General features: G+C 43.7%; 1 protein-coding gene across 1 annotated transcript; it reads right to left on the bottom strand.

Annotated features, from left to right (window-relative positions):
* Nucleotides 1–9,807: 9,807 nt before the first annotated feature.
* Nucleotides 9,808–15,385, bottom strand: LOC139451847 (cytochrome P450 26A1-like). The gene is made up of 4 exons (XM_071233147.1): nucleotides 15,167–15,385; nucleotides 13,844–14,338; nucleotides 12,319–12,753; nucleotides 9,808–10,122 (listed from the first exon to the last, which is right to left on the bottom strand). Exons 1-4 carry the CDS (start codon nucleotides 15,383–15,385, stop codon nucleotides 9,808–9,810), a joined length of 1,464 nt encoding a protein of 487 aa, XP_071089248.1.
* Nucleotides 15,386–21,376: the final 5,991 nt, after the last annotated feature.

A 21,376-nucleotide genomic window follows, 5' to 3' on the forward strand; every position in this document is an offset into this window, starting at 1 on the left:
CTTCAGTCCCAGCATCAAAAGCACGGCGGCCGAGGGTCCAGGTGCGTTCAAGGTCGATATAGGGTAGCCTAGCGGTTAAAGCGCTCGCTCGTCCCACCTAAGACCCAGGTTCCATTCTACATCTGTGCAGTATTAAACCCATTCGTGATGTCCCCCGCCATGATATTGCTGGAACATGACTACAAAAGACAGAATAACACACCTACTCACTCACTTGCGCGTACGAAGCGTAGAAAAGTTTATATGGCTCTCGTCATGCAGTATAATCACTTATTTCATATTGGAAAGGGGCGGTGAAGCCCATTTTTGGGGGTTTCCCCGGCCGTGATATTGCTGGAATATTGCCATACTAAATCAATCATACTCAAAAGCCCATGTTCGCTGTGCAGAGTTGCGTTCCTTGGCATGACAGGATCCACTGACTGGGATCGAATCCTAGGTTCCCTGATTATGATCCTTGGTTTGTTCCCGTTGTGGTCAGATGCAGCGCTTTGGGTTTTCATCTACATATCAATGGCAGCATTCGCTATTTGGATTACAGATTACGAAAGTCTTTCGTTCTTGCTGTGACTTTAAGCTTATAATGAAAACAACCAATCTAATTAGGTGAGTGGGTGAGGGAGTTGAGTCATACGCCGGTGTTAGCAATATTCAAGCAATACCACAAATAGGCTTCGCACATTGTACCACTGTGGCTAATCAAACCCGGGCCTTCGGCGTGACGAGCGAACGCTTTAACCATAAGGCTACCCCACCTAATTAGGCGAATATAGGACTGGAAGACGCCCTATGGCTATTTATTCCATTCCTTCTTTTCGTGTTTTCACTTATGTTTACAGTATCTTGATTGTGATTATTATGTATATAGATAATATATAACTATTGAATATATATATATGATTTTTTCGTACGTGCGTAAGTAAATCCATGTCATTTAAAACTTTTGAAAATTAATTGTTTGAAAGATGTTTAAATGTAAATGTAAATGTATTTGCTTTAAAGCGATTTATACAATAAAATTAAAACATATCGTTTTGAGTGTTTATATCAAAGGAAAGTTTCGTTTTGTTTGTTTTTTGTCTAACGACGCACTCAGGTATATAGTTGCTGTATGACGCCGTTCTGTAACTAATCGAGTCTGGACCAGACAATCCAGTGATTGACATCATGAGCATCGATCCCCGAAATCGGGATACGATGACAAGTATCAACCAAATCAGTGAGCCTGACCACCCGATCCCGATAGTCGCCTCTTACGACAAGCATAGTCGCCTTTTACGACAAGCATGGGTTGAAGAAGAACAATTCTAACCGGAATCGTCATGGGTTTGTCGAACTACTTTGTTTTTTTTTAGTATTTACTCAAGTTTGTAAACGGACAACAACAACAAAATATATATTGTTAAAACTGCAATTGTATTATTACGCATTGTACTAGATAACCTGCCTAAGAATATCAAGTTCTCAAAACTAAGATTGGACAATATGAACCGAATTACCAGACGACTGATGCGTTGTTTGAATGCCCCGATTCATTTCCTATGAACTTTGAATTGTCGTATGATAGCAGAAGCACCTTATGGAATATTTTTACGCACCTGAAAAGAATCATTAATTCAATCTTTCATGACGCATACAGCACGTGTAGGTTAGAACGTCAGACATACAACCTTGGTCCTTTGACGTGACCTTGACATCACGTGCACAACAGACGTACGCCACGTTTAAACGGAACAGCCGAGGAAACACGATAAGAGATTTGAAAGTTTAACGCGGGGAATCGGCTAAATAGACATGTCTGCTGAAACCTGTCATTGTTTTTGGAACTGCGCATGCGTTACTTGAGAGGCCCGTGTCTAGACATTTAATCCAAGTTGTATGATGTATATTTGGACGTCGGTGAGTGCCTTTGTGATTCTGCCAGCGATATCGGAAGTGTTTGTTTTTAAACAGTTATCAAAGCTCATCAATTCGCCGCACAACTGGACTGTTGAACTTAGCTTGAGGCAATTACTGTGTGTGGCTTCTGGCTTACAGCTCCGATGTTGTGTCTGCTGTCATTGCATCTATAATAGTGGAGATGTTTTGAGACAATAGTTAAGTTATTTGATGGCGTGTCAGCTTGATGTGGGAAGAAAGAAAACCTGCAGGTCGTTTACTTTCACCACTTTGGTAAAAAACATACATGAATATGGGTGAGTGAGTAAGTTGGGTTTAACGCCGCTTTTAACAGTATTCCAGTTATATCGCGGCGTGTCAGCTTAATGTGGGAGTGAGTGAGTGAGTGAGTTGGGTTTAACGGCGCTTTTAACAGTATTCCAGTTATATCGCGGCGTGTCAGCTTAATGTGGGAGTGAGTGAGTGAGTTGGGTTTAACGCCGCTTTTAACAGTATTCCAGTTATATCACGGCGTGTCAGCTTAATGTGGGAGGAAAGCCCGAAGTGACGCAGGTCCTAGACGTTTACCACTTCGGTGAAACCCACGAGCACGGGTATTGTGCTGACAAACCTAGAAACATAATCGTGGCGAATCTTGATTCGAACCCACAATCATAGATTTCTGGCGTGCCCAAGGGACGCAACTCTGCACAGCTGGGCCACCAGGGGCCCCACATGAATATGGTACTGACAGCCTTAGATATACAGGACTAGAACAACCGATAAGCGGATCCTGGCAAGACAAAGGGACGCAATTCCCTACAACGAATAGTGATATCGCTAAGCCCCGAGTCATTGACGCCATCTCCTTATTTCCAGTGTTAACAAACAATGAAGTGGTTTACAAACCTGGAAGGATCGTAAATGAATGTTATTTTGTTGTTTAACGCTGCACTCAGCAATATTCCAGCTACATGACGGCGGTCTGTAAATAATCGAGTCTGGACCAGACAATCCTGCGTTTGACATCATTAGCATCGATTTACGCAATTGGGATACGATTACATGCATCAACCAAGTCAGCATCTTGCTATAAGCATAGTCGCCTTTTGAGGTTGCTGAACACCTATTCTAACACAGATCTTCACGTGATTGATAATATCATGCGAAACAGACTCACCGGAACTAGTTTAGCTGTCGTTGGGAGAGTAATACGACAATCATGCAAGAAAAGCAGCGGGGGATCATATGTTATGTTAACTTTGGGGCAAAACATTAGCGTCTCCAAAACATTTCTCGAGTATAACTGGATTGACTTGTCTATGGGTCATGACTAGAGACACGGTGACATTTACTGAGTTTGTCAAACCATCCACGTCGTTATGTAGTCGGTCCGGGTTCGATTCCCTAAAGGGTTACAATGTTTGAAGACTGTTGCAAGAAGCGGCGTAAAACCATAGTCACTCACTCGTGGTTTAAGCGGTCGCTCGTAACGCCGATGAATCGGGTTCAATACCCGCAGAGCATATGTCGGACACAATATGTGAGCCCGATACGATATTGCTGGCATAGTGTTGAACGCAGCATTTCATCTAACGCTAAAAAATGTACCGAGGCTAACTCCCACTGATTCCAGACAACGCCAGCACCATGTTCTTCCTCCATCCATGAGTGAGTGAGTGTAGATTTACCCCCGGTTTTAGTAATATTACAGCAACATCATTGCGGGGGACTCCGGAAATAGACTTCGCACATGAAATTTCCCATGTGGGGAATCGAACCCGGACCTTGGAACATTAACCTATGTGAGTGAGTGAGTTGGGTTTAATGCCGCTTTTAACAGTATTACAGTTATGTCACGGCGTGTCAGCTTAATGTGGGAGGAGAGCCCGAAGTGATGCATGTCTCGGACGTTTACCACTTCGGTGAAACCCACGATCACGGGTATGGTGCTGACAATCCTAGAAACATAATCGGGGCGAACCGGGATTCGAACCCACAATCATAGGTTTCTGGCGTGCCCAAGGGACGCAACTCTGCACAGCGAATCGCGGCACCTTAGACGACTGGGCCAACCGTGCCACCCATTAACCTATGAGCGACCCAACATCCTGCAATCACCAATGAACACGCAGGTCTGCTGTGCTGTGTACTGAAACTTTTAATCGACCAATCAAACCAACGTCTGATTCATGTGAGATGGGTGCCAGAGTAGTGCTCTGACCAATGAACGCTCAGATGACATCGGTTAAAAACAAAGATGGCGACCCCGCTGTTGAACGGAGAAGCAGAGAAACTTTCTTCACAAAATCTATTGGAAATTCAAACTGACAAAGCAATCCAAATGCTTTCTGAAAAGACTTTATCTATGTTTAATGCATTTAAACCCTGTGACCATGTGTTGTCCTAAGTGGTGACTAAGGGGATCGGGTGGTCAGGCTCGCTGACTTGGTTGATGCACGTCATCGTATCCTAATTGCGTGGATCGATGCTCATGGTGTCAATCACTGGACTATCTGGTTCAGACGCTACTATTAACAGACCGCCGTCATATAGCTGGAATATTGCTGAGTGTGGCGTTAAACAACAAACAAACAAAAAGCTGTGTCGCTGGATTGATGGCTTGGAGACAGTGTGCTGTGTCTGGGTATCAATGTCAAACTGCGGCATGATATTTCAGTGGGCTCGCACAACATAACCGGCAGTCGTCTGGACTAGCGCAAGCAGACAGACATACACACACACACACACACACACACACACACACACACACACACACCATTGGCTTGTTGAAACGCATTACGTATCATCCGACCCCAGTGGATTCGGAATTAATAGAGCGTTGCTAATACCTTCAGTCGTTGGTTTGCCTGTTTCAGACTCGATTATTTACAGGCTGTAAATCTGCTCTGCGAATTGTGACACCTCAGACGACAGGGCCACCTGTGTCACTGACACTCACGTGAAATGTTTGTCAGTTCAGTGACAGTCGAGCTGCACGGGCTGTATCTGCTAACCTGCCACCGGCACCATCTGCAGTGTGCACGCACTGCATGCAGTCTAACCCAGCAGCACGTGCAGGCAGTGCGCGATGACGTAACGATCTTGATCACGCGATAAACACCTTAACAGTTTAAATACGTTACCTGTCAAGGAGTTGTGTTGAACTCGCCGTAATATGTAGACCACAAAAATATTTACCTCTTCAAACGTTCGCTGTCCACGACAACGCCCAACGCTGAGATTTGCAGTGAAAACATTGCTGTGTCTGAACAGGGGAGTACAAGCAAGGGTCAGCTTTCGACTGGGTCAGTTTCCTTGTAATTGTGACGCATAATGTGTCCCAGAAACGATTTAAGGCAGGTTGGTTGGTTGGTTGGTTGTTTAACGCCGCACTCCAATATTCCAATATTCCATATATGTGACGGCGGTCTGTAAATAATCGAGTCTGGACCAGACAATCTAGTGATTAATATCATGAGCAACGATCCACGCAATTGGGATACGATGACATGCATCTACCAAGTCAGCGAGCCTGACCACCCGATCCCGTTAGTCGCCTCTTACGACAAGCATAGTCGCCTTTTACGGCAAGCATGGGTTGCTGAAGACCTTTTCAACCCCGGAATCTTCACGGGTCGCTTATTAGGGTACCCTTGTGGCAAAACGTGTGTCACATTTCACCTCCAGGTTCGATTTTCTCACCTGGTGATGTATACCCATTCTTTGTGTGTATATATACATATTGGCATTTCTGGCCCAGTCGCCTAAAGTGCCGCAATTCGCTGTGCAGAGTTGCGTCCCTTCGGCACGCCAGAAACCTATGATTGTAGGTTCGAATCCCGGTTCGCCACGATTATGTTTCTTGGTTTGTCAGCACCATACCCGTGCTCGTTGGTTTCACCAAAGTGGGAAACGTCTGAGACCTGCATCACTTCGGGATTTCCTCCCACATTAAGATGACACGCCGTGATGAAACTGGAATACTGTTAAAAAGCGCGTTAAACCTAACTCTCTCACACACCCTTCGTGTCGGTGGGGGTAGCCTAGTGGGTTAAAGCGTTCGCTCGTCACGCCGAAGACCCGGGTTCGATTCACGACATGGGTACAATGTGTGAAGCCCATTTCTGGTGTCTCCAGCCGTGATATTGCTGGAATATTGCTAAAAACGGCGAAAAAACCATACTCACTCACTCCCCCCTTAGTGTCGGTAGGGGTAGCCTAGTGAATGCTGAAGACCCGGGATCGACTCCGCACATGCGCACAATGTGTGGTCTCCCGCTTAAAGCGGCCTAAAATCATACAAACGCACTCACGTCCCTCAGGTTAAATTATGAAGGTGACGACAATATATATGCCATGAAGCCATTTCTGGGGTCTTTCCCTAATTTCAATGCAGACTAAACTTCACTTATGTTTATGCTGCTTGATTTTGCGTACATCTTGATTATGAATCGGCGGAAACTTTGTTTTGAAGGAATGATACGTGGTTCTGTGATATGGAAAAGGAGGATTTTACAGACGATTCCGCTGCTGAACGAAGATCAAAATTATTTGAATTCTATTTTTCTGAAATACCCAGCGCCCGGTTTGAAATATATGTCGCTATTAAGAAAAAACAGTATTTACCCGGTAATGCAAACTCAAAATCGGAATTACTGTTGAATATCAAGATCGCTTGTAATTAAATTCAATATCAGAAACTGTTTAGAGGAATTCGAAGATGCTGGGATAAGCCATATGCCTCAACTTGCAACTTGAAGATCAAAGAGATTGACCCACAGTTTGAAGACATAGTGTTTATATATTCACACGAGATGAGGTCGACATATGTCTGACACATTTTTGTATTAGTTATCCAAATACTGTTTCCAGTGTATCTATTTTGAAATATTTACATAAAGGGTTTAGACAATATATACAATATCGTCCTTTCAGGTTAATACTATTTTCATCATAGGTGATGATAGTCGGGAAGAGACATGACGATTATTCAGCGTATTTCATAATGCTCAGAAGTAAGAGAACACCTTTTTCACATGACCATAGTAAATCTGTAATGCCATGATAAATTAGATATTGTAATATGAAAGAATAGGGTGACCCTTAACTTATTTTGAGTAGTATATATGGTTCATAATATCATTGTTTAACGCCACTCTCGGCAATATTCCAGCTGTATGACAACAGCCTATAATTAATCCAGACAATCCAGTGATCAATATTGTGAGAAACGATCAAAGTCGTCGGGTACGTTGTCACGACATCCACCACGTCACTGAGCCTCACTATATCGATTATTTGGTTGTTGTTTAACGCCGCACTCAGCAATATTCCAGCTGTATGACGACCCCCGATCCATTAAGACACCTTCATTGCAACACACAGCCTTCCAATTGTGGGTGTTCTTTAACTTGTTTTGAGTAGCGTATATCCGTTCTATTATGACACTTGACAAGCGCCTGTGGCATACATCAGGACTATGTCCTTATGCTGTTCAGAAAGATTTCCACGGGAGAATTTCTTTCAAATGTGTCAAACCCAGTGTCCTCAACCGTTATATTACTAGACTATTTTTAAAGGCGACGTAAAACCCTCTTTACTCTTACTCAAGAGTGAGTGAGTGAGTTGGGTTTAACGCCGCTTTTAACAGTATTCCAAAAGCCCGATGTGATGCAGGTCTCAGACTTTTACCACTTTGGTGAAACCCACGAGCACGGGTATGGTGCTGACAAACCTAGAAACATAATCGGGGCGAACCGGGATTCAAACCCACAATCACCTTAAACGACTGGGCCACCCGTGCCCCCCTAACTCAAGCGAGGCACGGTCACATTGATAAGCGTCTGACATGGCGAGTATGGTTTCGCGACTTTCAAGTTTGAGGCTCGAACAAGTTCTTTGGCTGAACGAGCAAATGCCCTATCCACCTGCCCCCATCTTGCTCTGTGTAATATCCTTTCTTTGTCCTGTTAGACTATTTGTTTGTTGTTTAACGCCGCACTCAGCAATATTCCAGCTATATGACGGCGGTCTGTTAATAATCGAGTCTGGACAAGACAATCCAGTGACTGACATCATGAGCATTGATCCACGCAATTGGCATACGATGACGTGCATTAACCCTATCAGTGAGGTTGACCACCCGATCCCGTTAGTCGCCTTTTACGGCAAGCTTTGGTTGCTGAAGACCTATTCTACGCCGGATGTGTAATGTCAGTTTTTGTTTTTGTTTTGATGCTTGTCGTTTAAGGTCGCGCTTAGTATTATTACAGCTATATGGCGGTGGCCTGAAAATAATCGAGTCTGGACCAGACAATCCTGTGATCGATATTGTTGGGGTACGATGACACGCAAGTAATCGAGCCTGACCACAAGACTCATTTGGCCGCCAGTTACGACATCGGCAGCTTGTGACCTGCTCAAACCCAGAATCCCCAAAGGGAAATGCCAGTTTAAGACAATTTTACACATGTATGAAGTAACACATGCATTGTTATACTGCGAGGATTAGGGGCAGAATTTATACTGGTTACCCATGACTGAAGGTGGCTTCAGTGTGGGTCCTGACTGGTCGACGGGATTGATCTTTGTTCATGCTATCAGTCACTGGTTTGTCTGGCCCAGACTCAATTATTTTACAGGTCGCCGTGATATTACCAGAATTGTCTGCGGCGAAAGATAATACCCATTCACTCACAAAATACTCCAATTCCAATTGTTAAGTAGAAACGTTTTTATTGAAATAACAACTGATGTTTGTCACGTTTACAAACAAATATACTGGAATCGACCATACAATACAATATTTCAACACTTTTATTAACAAATATCACAGAGCTAAACACAAACAATATGGCACATTTCTGCAGCACGGCTATCACAGGAAAAACATTACGTCACACAGATGGTACTAAAGTCCACAATAACGAAACTGGACACATCTATATAGCACACGCAGGCCTCAAGGGGCCACAATTTACCATGCAGGGTTGCGTCCCTTAAGCATGTCAGGCATCAATGATTCTGGGTTCAAATCCATTCTTTCTATATGAGGGCGGTCGGGTAGCCTAGTGTTTCAAGCGTTCGCTCGTCACGCTGGAGACCCGGGTTCGATTCCCGACATGGGTACACTGTGTGAAGCCTATTTCTGGTGTCCCCCGCCGTGATATTGCTAAAAGCGGCGTAAAACCATACTCACTCACTCACTCAGTTGATTACTGGGTCATTCGTACACATATCACAGCTCCGTTCCACAAAGTCTATGTGCTGCGGCTAAAATACACCCACAGCTGTAAGGGATAGTTGCAGCACTGGGTCGCGAGTCTGCGATTGTCGTAGGTCAACGATTTGCCGAACTTTACGACAGTCGTGGCGTTAATATTAACGTAGATTTACGATAGTCGTGGCACAAAGATTATGATAGTTGAAGAACTAAGTGAGTTTGGTTTTACGCCGCTTTTAGCAATATTCCAGCAATATCACGGCGGGGGACACCAGAAATGGGCTTCACACGTTGTACCCATGACGGGATTCGAACCCGGGTCTTCGGCGTGACAAGCGAACGCTTTAACCACTAGGCTACCCGACCGCCCGTTTGAAAAACTAAGCTAAGCGGAGCGTAAGGGTAGTGTAGCACATTGGTTAACTTTACGACGGATGAAGCATTGAGTTCATCGTAACTTTAAACACATCTGAACACGATTATTTACGTAAGATAACGAGGTTCATAGCGCAAAGATTAGCATAGCTTTACGCTAATCGTACACATATTTACTCAACGTTTCGACACTTGAAGCACTAAGATGAGCGTAGCTTTACAATAAGCGTAGCATTATGATTTACGGAGATTCGTAGCGCTACGATTTGCAAAACGACGATGGTCGTGTCGCTACGGAAGGGTATCTCGGCCAGTGTAGACACAAGGAGCTACGTACGTGTCAGGCTGACAGTCATCTTATCCTTGGGTCTGACACCGGGGAACATGGTGATGCTAGAGTCCTTCACAATGTCAACACTCCACGTCCTCATCAGATTAATAACGAACACGCGTAGCAAGATGTCGGCGTATTCTTTACCCGGACAGACGCGGGAACCACCCCCGAAGGCCAGGAACGCAGGCTTGATATCTTTACTGAGCCATCGGTCGGGATCGAACCTCAGAGGGTCGGTGAGAGAAGGGTCGTGTTCGTGAGTCTCTCTGATCCCAGCGATCACTCGCCAGCCTTTAGGGATGTAGAAGTCCTGAAACAGATGGGTTTAGTATACAGATACACGTCACATACATATGTCAAGGTTGTAGATGTGATCCAGGTTTCCCAGTACCTATGCTTGGCGTGAGAACCGACTATATAAGAGACTGGGAGGCTACAGTGGTATTGCCCTGCAGGGCTCCGTCCCACAAAGCAATCGTATTGCTAAGATGATCGTAACTCCCATATAACCTTTACTACAGTCGTATCGCTAGGAACGCTTCGTATACATGGTCCCTGGCCAATTCGGCGTGGTCATTGCTCAGGGTGCCATCTTCTGGTTTGCTTGGCCTAGGTTCGATTATTTCGGGCCGCCTGATCTAGCTGGAATATTGCGGCGTAAAATAACATCTGTTCATTCACTCCGGTACGATGCCAACGGAGCATGTGGGTGGACTATATATGAATTGGTAATTGCTGGATGTGTGGTCATCGCTGAAAGTCTACCCATCTCTGTACACGCCATCATAATGCACTGCGGAACACGAACAAACGTAGTTTGATTTCATGAAAATATGCAGTAAAGAAGAGACTATTACGCGCTCACGGCAATAAACGTCAGTATAATTAATGTATTTAAAGGGACCTCAAGCCTGGGAAAAAAAGCAGCCCTGGGGAGTTGTATTCTTCGTCTACTAACATACTGATTTACCTTCTCAAATGTCTCACGGGGACGGGCTTGCCGGAAGGGAAATAATACTTTTCAGGGACTGTGAGACAGACTTAAACAATCACTGTGACTAACTCATTTGGTGGTATTTTTTCAACAAAATTACACAGTTACTAAACTCGAATTTTTTTATATCACGAAATTCCCTCCTTTTCCAAAACATCTGCATCCGTGCTTGAGGAGTATCTGGTAGTGATGTAGAAGTATTCTAAACTTCAACGGTTTCGTGTAGACTTGCACCAGCATCTATATCTACTTTAAACTGGTTATTCTGCTTCACTGCTACGGCAAAGTACATTCGACTCTGAACTGGGTGCTGTGTTTTCCCATCTCTCACTCTCAACGCATCACTTTCTAGGTTAAGGTGTCAGGCTACACTAAGTAACCATGGCAAAGTACACCTGGTGGCCTATATATAATCACTTGAAGTACTAGATGCTGCTGGCCGAGACCACCCAGGAGGCTTAGGTTGGGGAGACTTAAGGATACAGGTTATACTGGGCTATGTCAGGTCGTAGCGGGTCATACCGGGTCATGTCGGAACACCTTGGGTCAGATTGGAGCACACCGGGTTGAGCCGACACTCCTCGGGTCACAGGTGACGGTGACCGTATGAAAGTGGGTGACTGCCAGCAAAGCTATATATATATTTAGCGTGAATGTACGTACTTGGGTTATCGTGTATCCCGGTGTTTATGTGAGTGAGTGAATGTGAGAAAGTGAGTGAGGTTTAACGTCTTTCAAATATCAATTTCGTAATATCACATATTGTCGGAGGAAAGGCATAAGTCACTGAGGTCCTGGACCTTAACAACTCTGTTAAATATTACGAACATGAGTAAGGTGCTACGAACGACAAGATTCTGGGATTCGAATACGACCAGCAGATTCTGAACATTACACGCCGTGATATGACTGGAATACTGTTAAAAGCGGCGTTAAACACAACTCACTCACTCACTCATTCACTCACTCACTGAACATAAAAGGCCAGCTAACACATATCAGCCATGGCAAATCCGCTCTGTTTGTCTGCTAACTCGGATTTGATTTGAAGCAATTAATAACTGCCCAATTTGCACAATTATGGAGAAGAGACCCTTTCTAATAGATCAAATTATTTAAAAACTGCGTGCATTTTATCATTTGGTTGGTTGGTTTGTTGTTTTACGCCGCACTCAGCAATATTCCATCTATATGACGGCGGTCTGTAAATAATCGAGTCTGGACCAGACACTCGAGTGATGAAATCATGAGTATCGATCCACGCAATTGGGATACGATGACAAGCTTCAACCAAGTCAGCGAGCCTGACCACCCGATCCCGTTAGTTGCCTCTTACGACAAGCATAGTCGCCTTTTACAGCAAGCATGGGTTGCTGAAGACCTATTTTCCCCGGATCTTCACGGGTGGCATAGTATCTAATCACGTATTAGTTATGTATACAGTTCATGCAATTATAATGTTATTATGTTAATTCGAGCTCATGAAACACTGAAACATCGTGGAATACTAACATTGATTGTGAAGGCTTCTGTGACAGTTCTGTAGAAACCGCCGACCGGGGGCATTAATCTCATAGCCTCCTTCACCACTGCCCGGATGTAGGACAGACCGCGCACCTGCTCCAAAGTGAGGTCCTCATGGGCGTGGTCTCCTACAGCCCCTCCCAGTAGGCCCGCCTCCTCAAGCTCCACGTGTATCTTGTTGACAACCTCTGGGTGCCGGGCAAGAAAGTTGACTATGGCGAACATCCCCGAACCGTTATTGTCGGCCCCGACAAACAGCAGCTCAAAGAGGGATTCCAGCATCTCAAGTTGGGTCTGGGATGCGTGCAAGTCTGTGGTTGGCTGCAACGTTTCTGTGAGGACTGATGTCTGCTTGTTGCCAGGTCTCTGGGTTTTGGAGATATTTTCTATAATTGTCAACAATCGTTTCTTTGCGTTGTAGGCCTAAAATAGAAAGGTCAAAATAAATTGATGCTATTTAGTGTCATCGAATAATGGCCAAAAGTAAACATAGACAAACTTTAAACATTTATTGATACATATTGATGAGACTACACATGCGCGAGTGGCCAAGTCGAGTAAGGAGCCGCAATCCGCTGTGCAGTTCCGTCCCTTGAGCACATCAGAAACCTATGACAGTGGGTTCGCCCCGATTATGTTTCTAAGTTTTTCAGCACCATACCCGTGCTCGTGGGTTTCAAGGTGGTAAACGTCTAAGGCCTGTGTCACCTCGGGCTTTATGCCCACATTAAGCTGACACGCCTTAATATAACTGGAATATTGTCTGAATACTGTCATGATATCACGGCATGCCAGCTTCATATGTTTTGTTTTGTTTCAATATTCCAGCTATATGACGGCGGTCAGTTAATAATAGAGTCTGGACCAGACAATCCAGTGATTGACATCATAAGCATCGATCAACGCAATAGGGATACGATGATATGCCTCACCACTCGATCCCTCTTACGACAAGCACAGTCAGCCTTTTACGGCAAGCATGGGTTGCCGAAGACTTATTCTACCCCGGATCTTCACGGGTCGCTTCATTAATACAGGACCGCCTCCGTGGTCTAATGGTAGAGCGTCCGCCCGGAGAGCGGCAGGTCCGGGGTTCGATCCCCAGCCGCGTCATACCAAAAGACCTTTAAAGATGGTACTTGTTGTTACCCTGTCTGGCGCTCGGCATTAGGGGCTAAAACAAGGACTGGTCGGCTCGGAGTCCGTATACTGTGTCTGAGTGGGGTATTCTTGTTAAACTGTGGCATGGTATCCCAGTTTGCTAGCACTTTAAATCGGCATCAGTCCGGACTAGTGCAAGCAGCCACAAACACACACACATACACGTACATGCACGTCGCTATATAAGTGCAATAAACTTGGACGCGACGTTAAACCCCATTTCACCTCACCTCATTAATACAGATATGAGAGCTTGGCCACTTTCGTGGACCCTGAACCCTTGGAATGGTGCTGAAAAACAAGGATTACAAGCACCCATTCTCGTATACAAGACAGAATGACGATGAAATACCTTATAGTAGCTCGTGCCTGGGAAATACACTGGAAAACAAAACAAATTGTCTGTGAACTCCGACAACAGACTTCTGATCTCGTCAAGCTGGGATGGCGACAACTCCATATCGAGAAGGAACCGTGACGCAACTTCCGCCGACAGAGCTTTGCATGCTGGGTATATATCTATGACTTCCTGTTTGTTCCATTTCAGAAGATGCTGACTGACAACGCCGGAGAATAGTGATACGTGATCTTGGAAGAAGACGCGGGACAGATATTGAGTGAGGTGGCGCTTCCGTTCACGATGATGGGGTCCAGATGAGGTTGCAATGGAGTTGTCACCGAGGAGACGTCTGACTGATACGGGGTAAAAGGACCTCAACTGGTGTCCCTCCATTTGTATCAGCTGTTTGATGTTGGCCTCCCCAGTGACCCGCACTGCCGGACACCCGAACAGGTGCGTGCGGAAGATGGCGCCAAACTGTGTGCGACGTTTACGGAAGAAGTCGTCCTGTAAAGTTAAAATCATTTGTGAATAACAACATGCACGAGAATCAAGTCCTTTTAGTTGAACATTACTGAGCGAGCGTGACTTCGCTTCTAGTTATCTTCAGGACGTGAAATTCAGAAAGCGCATTTAGCATATTGCATGTGGAAAAACCCGGGTCTTTGACTGGATGTCCGAACATTTTCCACAAACCCTAAACTTTACTTATAATCGACACGTGATGTCCTCGTCTTTCAGGGCTGTTTTAGCGCTAAGACCCACGTCTATATTTGATCTATATTTGAAATTGTACTAATTACATACGGTTCGTATTCCAGGATGGAATCGGGGGCACGGGCGGCCCAGTCGTCCAGGGCGCTGTGCAGAGTTGCGTCCCTTGGACACGCCAGAAACCTATGATTGTGGGTTCGAATCCCGGTTCGCCCCTATTACGTTTCTAGGTTTGTCAGCACCATACTCGTGCTAGTGGGTTTCGCCGAAGTGATAAACGTCTGAGACATGCATCACTTCGGGCTTTCCTCCCACATTAAGCTGACACGCCGTGATATAACTGGAATAATGTTAAAAGCGGCGTGAAACCAAACTCCTTCACTCACTCTAAGATGAAATCGATTTTGGACGCCTTATGAGGTCAAACATACATGTCGAAAGGAACTTCTTTTTTAAGGGCATCAAAACTGGATATCGATGATGACTGTATACTCCGTAAAACATGCCAATAGTATCATAAAATCAATTTATTCGATTTTTTACCAATTTAAACATTAATTGAATATATATTGTATAGCGCATAATTATGGAAAATATTCGATTGGCAAAATTCAGACAAACCTTTTGTGAAGCAAGCAGATGGGTCTCACCAAGAAACGGCAGGCCGTTATTCCCCGGGGGAAGGGATTTACCATCCCGGGGAGAGAGGCACTCCAGAGACTCCCGGTGCCTGTATACTAGCAGGGACACAGTCATGAGGAACAGAATACACATGACGAACAGCGACACAAGACCATCATCAACGTGGGTGGACCAGGCGCGAAGAAACACGGATTCCATATTGTTCTGGGTGTGTTTACAATGGCCGATGCTGTTACCGGTGTTGTAAACTTTTTAGTCCATACCAGTATATATACCGGTAGTATTGCCGTCATCAATCACATGACATTACGCGCCAGTACTCCCCATTTACATAAATTAACCATGCATAGCTGTAGCTGTCATAAAGGTCTACAATGGCCATCGTACAGATTTGTACATACATAGCATCAGTCGGTCAGAAAAGGGAGGAGTCGTAATAAGCCACGCCCTTCCCCTCCCCCTTCTTGGTTGATGTATCGACAGTTAAAGGATTTTTGATTTGTAAAGTAACGCGGGTTTATTTAGTAACATTTGTTATATACAGCTATTCCTTAACCTCTACAGAAAAACAGCTGAACACTGTCATGGATTAAATATTGGTGATGAAACATAACGAAAGGTATAATACTAGTAGCAAATACTGAAAAAAATATAATTTTAAATTCAAGAAAATAATTTTGATTTTCCACGTTTCAAATTTCCAGAAACAATGGATGGTAAGTAATACATATTAGTTTTTTGATTATTAATAATCATGTCTTATGGCTAATGTTTTAGGCATTTTATTTCGCCGCAGTGATATACTCGCAATGACATATTGCAACTTTGCGGATGCGGTGAAATCGCTGTTATTTCACGTTCAATTTAATATTTTATCAGGTGCAGTTATTAAGTTTTATTTTTATGTTTGTAATGGAAACTGTAGATAGGCGAATAGTACAATTATATGACGCGTGTTTCAAGGAGTGAAATCAACCAACAATAATTCGGTCATGTTGATGATTCACGTTTAATGGTGAGAATGTGTTGACAGGTCTTTCAGAATAAATTACAGATTAAGGCCTCAAGTCACTTTAATTTGCTGGTTGTACTATTCCCCTTCCACATCCACGACTAATAACAATACAGGGGGATGCTGGGACGTGGAAAGAACGTTGAACTGAGGAGGACACCCTGACCTATATACAACAAAGCATATATGTGTAAATAGGTAACTCCGACCCAGTTACCACAAGAGTTTATATCCACCCAATTTTATGACGTACGCTTTTGTGTGTTGTTTCGGTTAGACCTGGACGTGTGGCGTTACGGTGGTGAACGTGACGTTTACAGTATTCAGCAATGATGTTCTTTCAGAGATGAAGATATTGACTTAATAAGTTCACTGTTGGGTTCATGACTTCCCTGCCAATGCATCAGACCCCCTTGCGTTCTTGAAATGAAGTTTGTTTGTTGATTAATGCAGCACTCAGCAATATTCCAGCTCTATGACGGCGACCTGTATAAAAACGAGTCTGAACCAGACAATTCAGTGATTGATATAATGAGCATCGATCTACGCAATTGGGAAACGATGACTGCATCAACCAAGTCAGCGAGTCTGAACACCCAATCTCGTCAGTCGCCTCTTACGACAAGCATAGTCACCTTTTAGCGGGGTGTATGGCATTCACGAGCTGACGTTCTTGTACAATTCCATTCACCTCGTAATAATCTCGTGCATCCAACTACTGCCACTTGTAAGTTATAATGATGCTTTGAGCAATATTCCATCCTGAAACAAAGAATTACTTTAACACATCGGACCCTTGTTTGTTTGTTTGTTGTTTGACGCCGCACTCAACAATATTCAAGCTATATGGCAGTGAGTCTGGACCCGACAATCCAGTGATTGATATCATGAGCATCGATCCACGCAGTTGATACGATGACATGCATCAACCTTTTACGGCAAGCATGCTTGCTGAAGACCTATTCTACCCCGGATCTTTACGGGTCGGATTGGAATCGAACCCGACTCCAACATGACTAACCGATGCTTCAACAGCTGGAAAAGGATCAGACGGACTTCAGTTATGCAAATCAATTGCGTGTTACTGTGACGTGCAAAGGCGCCAGGTTTGTCTACCACACCCTGCCAAAGATTTACGATGGCGTTCCAGACTGCCCCTGGAACGGGGCGATGGGCCCATACGCCCAAAGCGAACACAGCACTACGACTATCCTTACTTCAATAAAGCGTAATGACCGCTATGATCTTGGGAGAATCCCGAAATTACATGAAATAAAGGTTTTTACATTCTACTTTGAGGAGATTAATGAAATGAAACTCCAGGATGTTTGTGTGATTAGAACTTTGAGATACATTGTGGGTAAAGCATGTTGGAAGCGAGGCCTTCTGTGGGCGAGTCTGGCATTTTCAATGCAGTTTCAACCAGGTTCAGCAATGTGTTTTCGGTCATCTTTAATAGATGATGATCTAAACACAGAGATTAATGTTCTTGACATGACGTAAAGACAAGACATCTAGGAATTGAAGAGCATTCCATCTCTCTCAATGAGTGCAATCTTGAAGGAAACTCCGTATTCAACTCAGACATAGAACATGAGCAAGTTTGGGACACCGCTTCGTTTTTTACAATGAAAAGTACCTCCATGGTTACGTTCCTTTGTGAATAGGAAATTCGGGAGACGTTTTTATAAAGTCAGTTGAGTCGCTCTAGTTTTAAGACATATGCAGTGACATGCAAACTCGAAGGCCATCGGGTAACACTATTTACTGTCATTGTACCAACGACCGCCTCCGTGGTCTAGTGGTAGAGCGTCCGCCCGGAGAGCGGAAGGTCCGGGGTTTGATCCCCGGCCGCGTCATACCAAAAGACGTTAAAAGATGGTACTTGTTGTTAACCTGTCTGGCGCTCGGCATTAGGGGGCTAAAGCAAGGACTGGTCGGCTCGGAGTGCGGCATGGTATCTCAGTATGCTAGCACTGTAAATCGGCATCAGTCCGGACTAGTACAAGGAGCCACATCTACACACACGTGCATGCACGTCGCTATATAAGTGCAATAATCTTTGACGCGACGTTAAACCAAATTTCACCTCACCTCACCTCATTGTACCAACAGACACATGTTCCCATAATGGTCAAATATCGATAACACCGACATTTTCTGTACTTCGAGTTAACGAGACTACACTGGTAAGACTTAAAACACCCTAACTCTGTTACAAGAACAACCTCATTTTTGACACAACATATTACTGGCAGTACAGTATTAAAAACGCTTAATGATATTGATTTACAAACCTATCACCGTATTACCCCTTATTGTGTTAGGTTCCTGACAACCTCGGGTAAACCTTATAACCAGCTCATCCTCTAAACCTAGGTTTTGAAATGGGTCACTTTATATTATCTCTTGATATTAACACAATTGAGCTTGATGATTGGTTAAAAGTCACAATTTGTTTAAATGAAAGTTCCATGACTTGAATAGATCCTGCAGCCTCACATATCATGTAAAGTTTTGTAACCCACTGTCTTCCCACTGAGCTACCGGGGCAGATGATGAGAAGTTGTTCAATTTTACATGTCATGACTCCAGCTGGTCCATGCTGCACGTGTTTTTTCTCTCGCACGATTTGATCAAATGCATTAATTTTTATACCGCAACACATTGTATTGTTTCACTATAAGGTATGTCGATGTTTTCTTAATATTTTTTTCTTGTATTTCTTGCATTAAGACGGTTCATAAGTTGGATAAATCGCGTCTCCTCGGTAAATCGCAAAGAACAATGAATAACGAAGCGTGGTTTATTTCACGATAAAACATGGTTCTATCATGACGTCATTTCTGGAGATTCAAACATGCACTCGCATGGCGAACTTCATGACGTCCTAAATATTTTTGGGAGGGAAGTGTCTGGAAAGTTGTTCCCCATGAATGTAGTTGGACAATGTAGAAAACCGCGTTTACATTTTACTAACATCCTTAAATGGGCTGTACGTAATGTTGATATTTCAGATAAGAAAAATACGACTCGTGGTCGCTGCTTATCGTACAATAAAACACTGCAGAGAGAATAAACCACCCTGGGCTGCTGTATGATAAAACAACTCACACTCATCGTGTTTTTCTTAATTATACACCTGCAAAAAAGTTAAGCACCCTTCTTATATATTTCCGTTTAAAATAACCATTATTTTATATTGTATCCAGTATTCATTTTCTGACGAAACACATTTGTTTTTTATTTCAAAGAGACACCGCAATCCTACTGACATACAGAAACCTAAGGCCTGCTTTTACCTGGCCAATGGCAATAGCTATTTGACTACCTTTTCCATTGGTTCTTTTGCTTCTTAGCATCATATGATATGACCTTGTGGCTATCTGGAGAAACATATAATGTTATTGTACCTCTCATCAGCAAGTACTTGTACTACCTTAGACATATAAGAAATTAGATCAATGCCATATGTAAATATTTGGAAGTGTGGGGAAAATGAAAATGAATGATGCTTGAGTGTATTCAAGGTGTATATAAACACTGTTAAGAAATAGTTTACAAGAGCTCTGATGATGTTCTATTCATCAATAATAATTCAGGAACAGTCTGTCTCCCAGGCTCGAGTGAATACATTAAAAACAAATCCAGCTAGAGTCTAGAATCATTTGGCATGTCCAGATTGCCTCAGCTCTGAAATTAACAATTGTTTTGGCCACAGTAGGATTTTATTTTTAATTTGTAGATACATGTTTTTAAATAAGATAACTTTATTTCTGGGTCTTAATGTTAGTCTAATTCAGGAATAAAATCTATATATTATATACTAATTTCACATCGGGGCAGTATGAATATAGAATAAGTGCGTTTCACTCTCCCTCGACCTGCAGCTCTGCACAGCGTTTAACCATTAAAACTATTATCAATTGATCGGTCATTGCTCTGAAGGGCTAAACATATTTACAGCTGGGAATAAATTCATAATGCTTCGTCCCATGAACGCCCAGCTTCGGTGAGTCATTTATAGGAATCCATTATTAAACCATTCCAAATACCTCAGTTCTCCGTACCTTCATATAACAAATACGTCAATTCATGTTGTATTCAATTACCTCTTGGTTCTTCACCGGTTATGTACAACGAAATACACAAGTACACATCCCCGTGGCCCCAGGTCACCCCTGGTCTGTTCCACTGCCCGGCGTCTGACCCCCCATACAATGCTTCCCTCGTTACGCCGACTTGCGTGCACGCGTCAATTACCACCTGGTAACCCCAGGTAACCGGTCGTTGTCGTGTCGACCTAGACCTGGAGTTGCCGAGGTCGCTGTCGTATCTACCTGATCTTGGAGGGGTCGATGAGGGGTCGGGTATAGTTCAGGTAGACGGAGGTATACATATATATTCAGCACTCTGCTTATATTGCCCATATATATATATTAGATACTGACTACAATTGTTCCTGTCCTATATAGTCCTTTGATAAAGATATCAGTTAACAGCATGACAACGTATGTTAAATGACAAACTATACACGAAAGTCATGCAAATGTCAAATAGTCAAGATCTATTCAGTATTGCAGACCTCCGGCCTAAGTGCATATTTGAGGTGAGGTGAGGTGAGGTGAGGTGAGGTGATGTGATGTGATGTGATGTGATGTGAGGTGAGGTGAGGTGAGGTGAGGTGAGGTGAGGTGAGGTGATGTGATGTGATGTGATGTGATGTGATGAGATGTGATGTGATGTGATGTGATGTGGGGTGAGGTGAGGTGAGGTGAGGTGAGGTGAGGTGAGGTGAGGTGAGTTGAGTTGAGTTGAGTTGAGTTGAGCTGAGTTGGGTTGAGTTGAGTTGGGTTGGGTTGGGTTGGGTTGAGTTGAGTTGAATAGAGGTTTACCGTGGATACTCCACTCAGACACATTATACTGAGCCGAGACGACCAGCCCTGTCTTTAATGCCGAGCGCCAGAAAGGATAGCAGGTACCACCTTTTAACGGTTTTTTTAAAATATAGCCAGGGGATCGAACTCTCTGCGCCGAGAGGTATCGACATGGCGTGAAAAACAATAACCTAAGTTTTGACAAATTAATTTTCAATCAATCGGCATTAAGGCGGGAAGACGCTCGAACCACTACACCGCGTAGGTGGCTACAAACTGGAAGAAAATCCCCTTATACAT

This window comes from Haliotis cracherodii, unplaced genomic scaffold (genome assembly GCF_022045235.1).
Source record: "Haliotis cracherodii isolate W230 unplaced genomic scaffold, xgHalCrac1.p SCAF_9, whole genome shotgun sequence".
NCBI lineage: Eukaryota > Metazoa > Mollusca > Gastropoda > Lepetellida > Haliotidae > Haliotis > Haliotis cracherodii.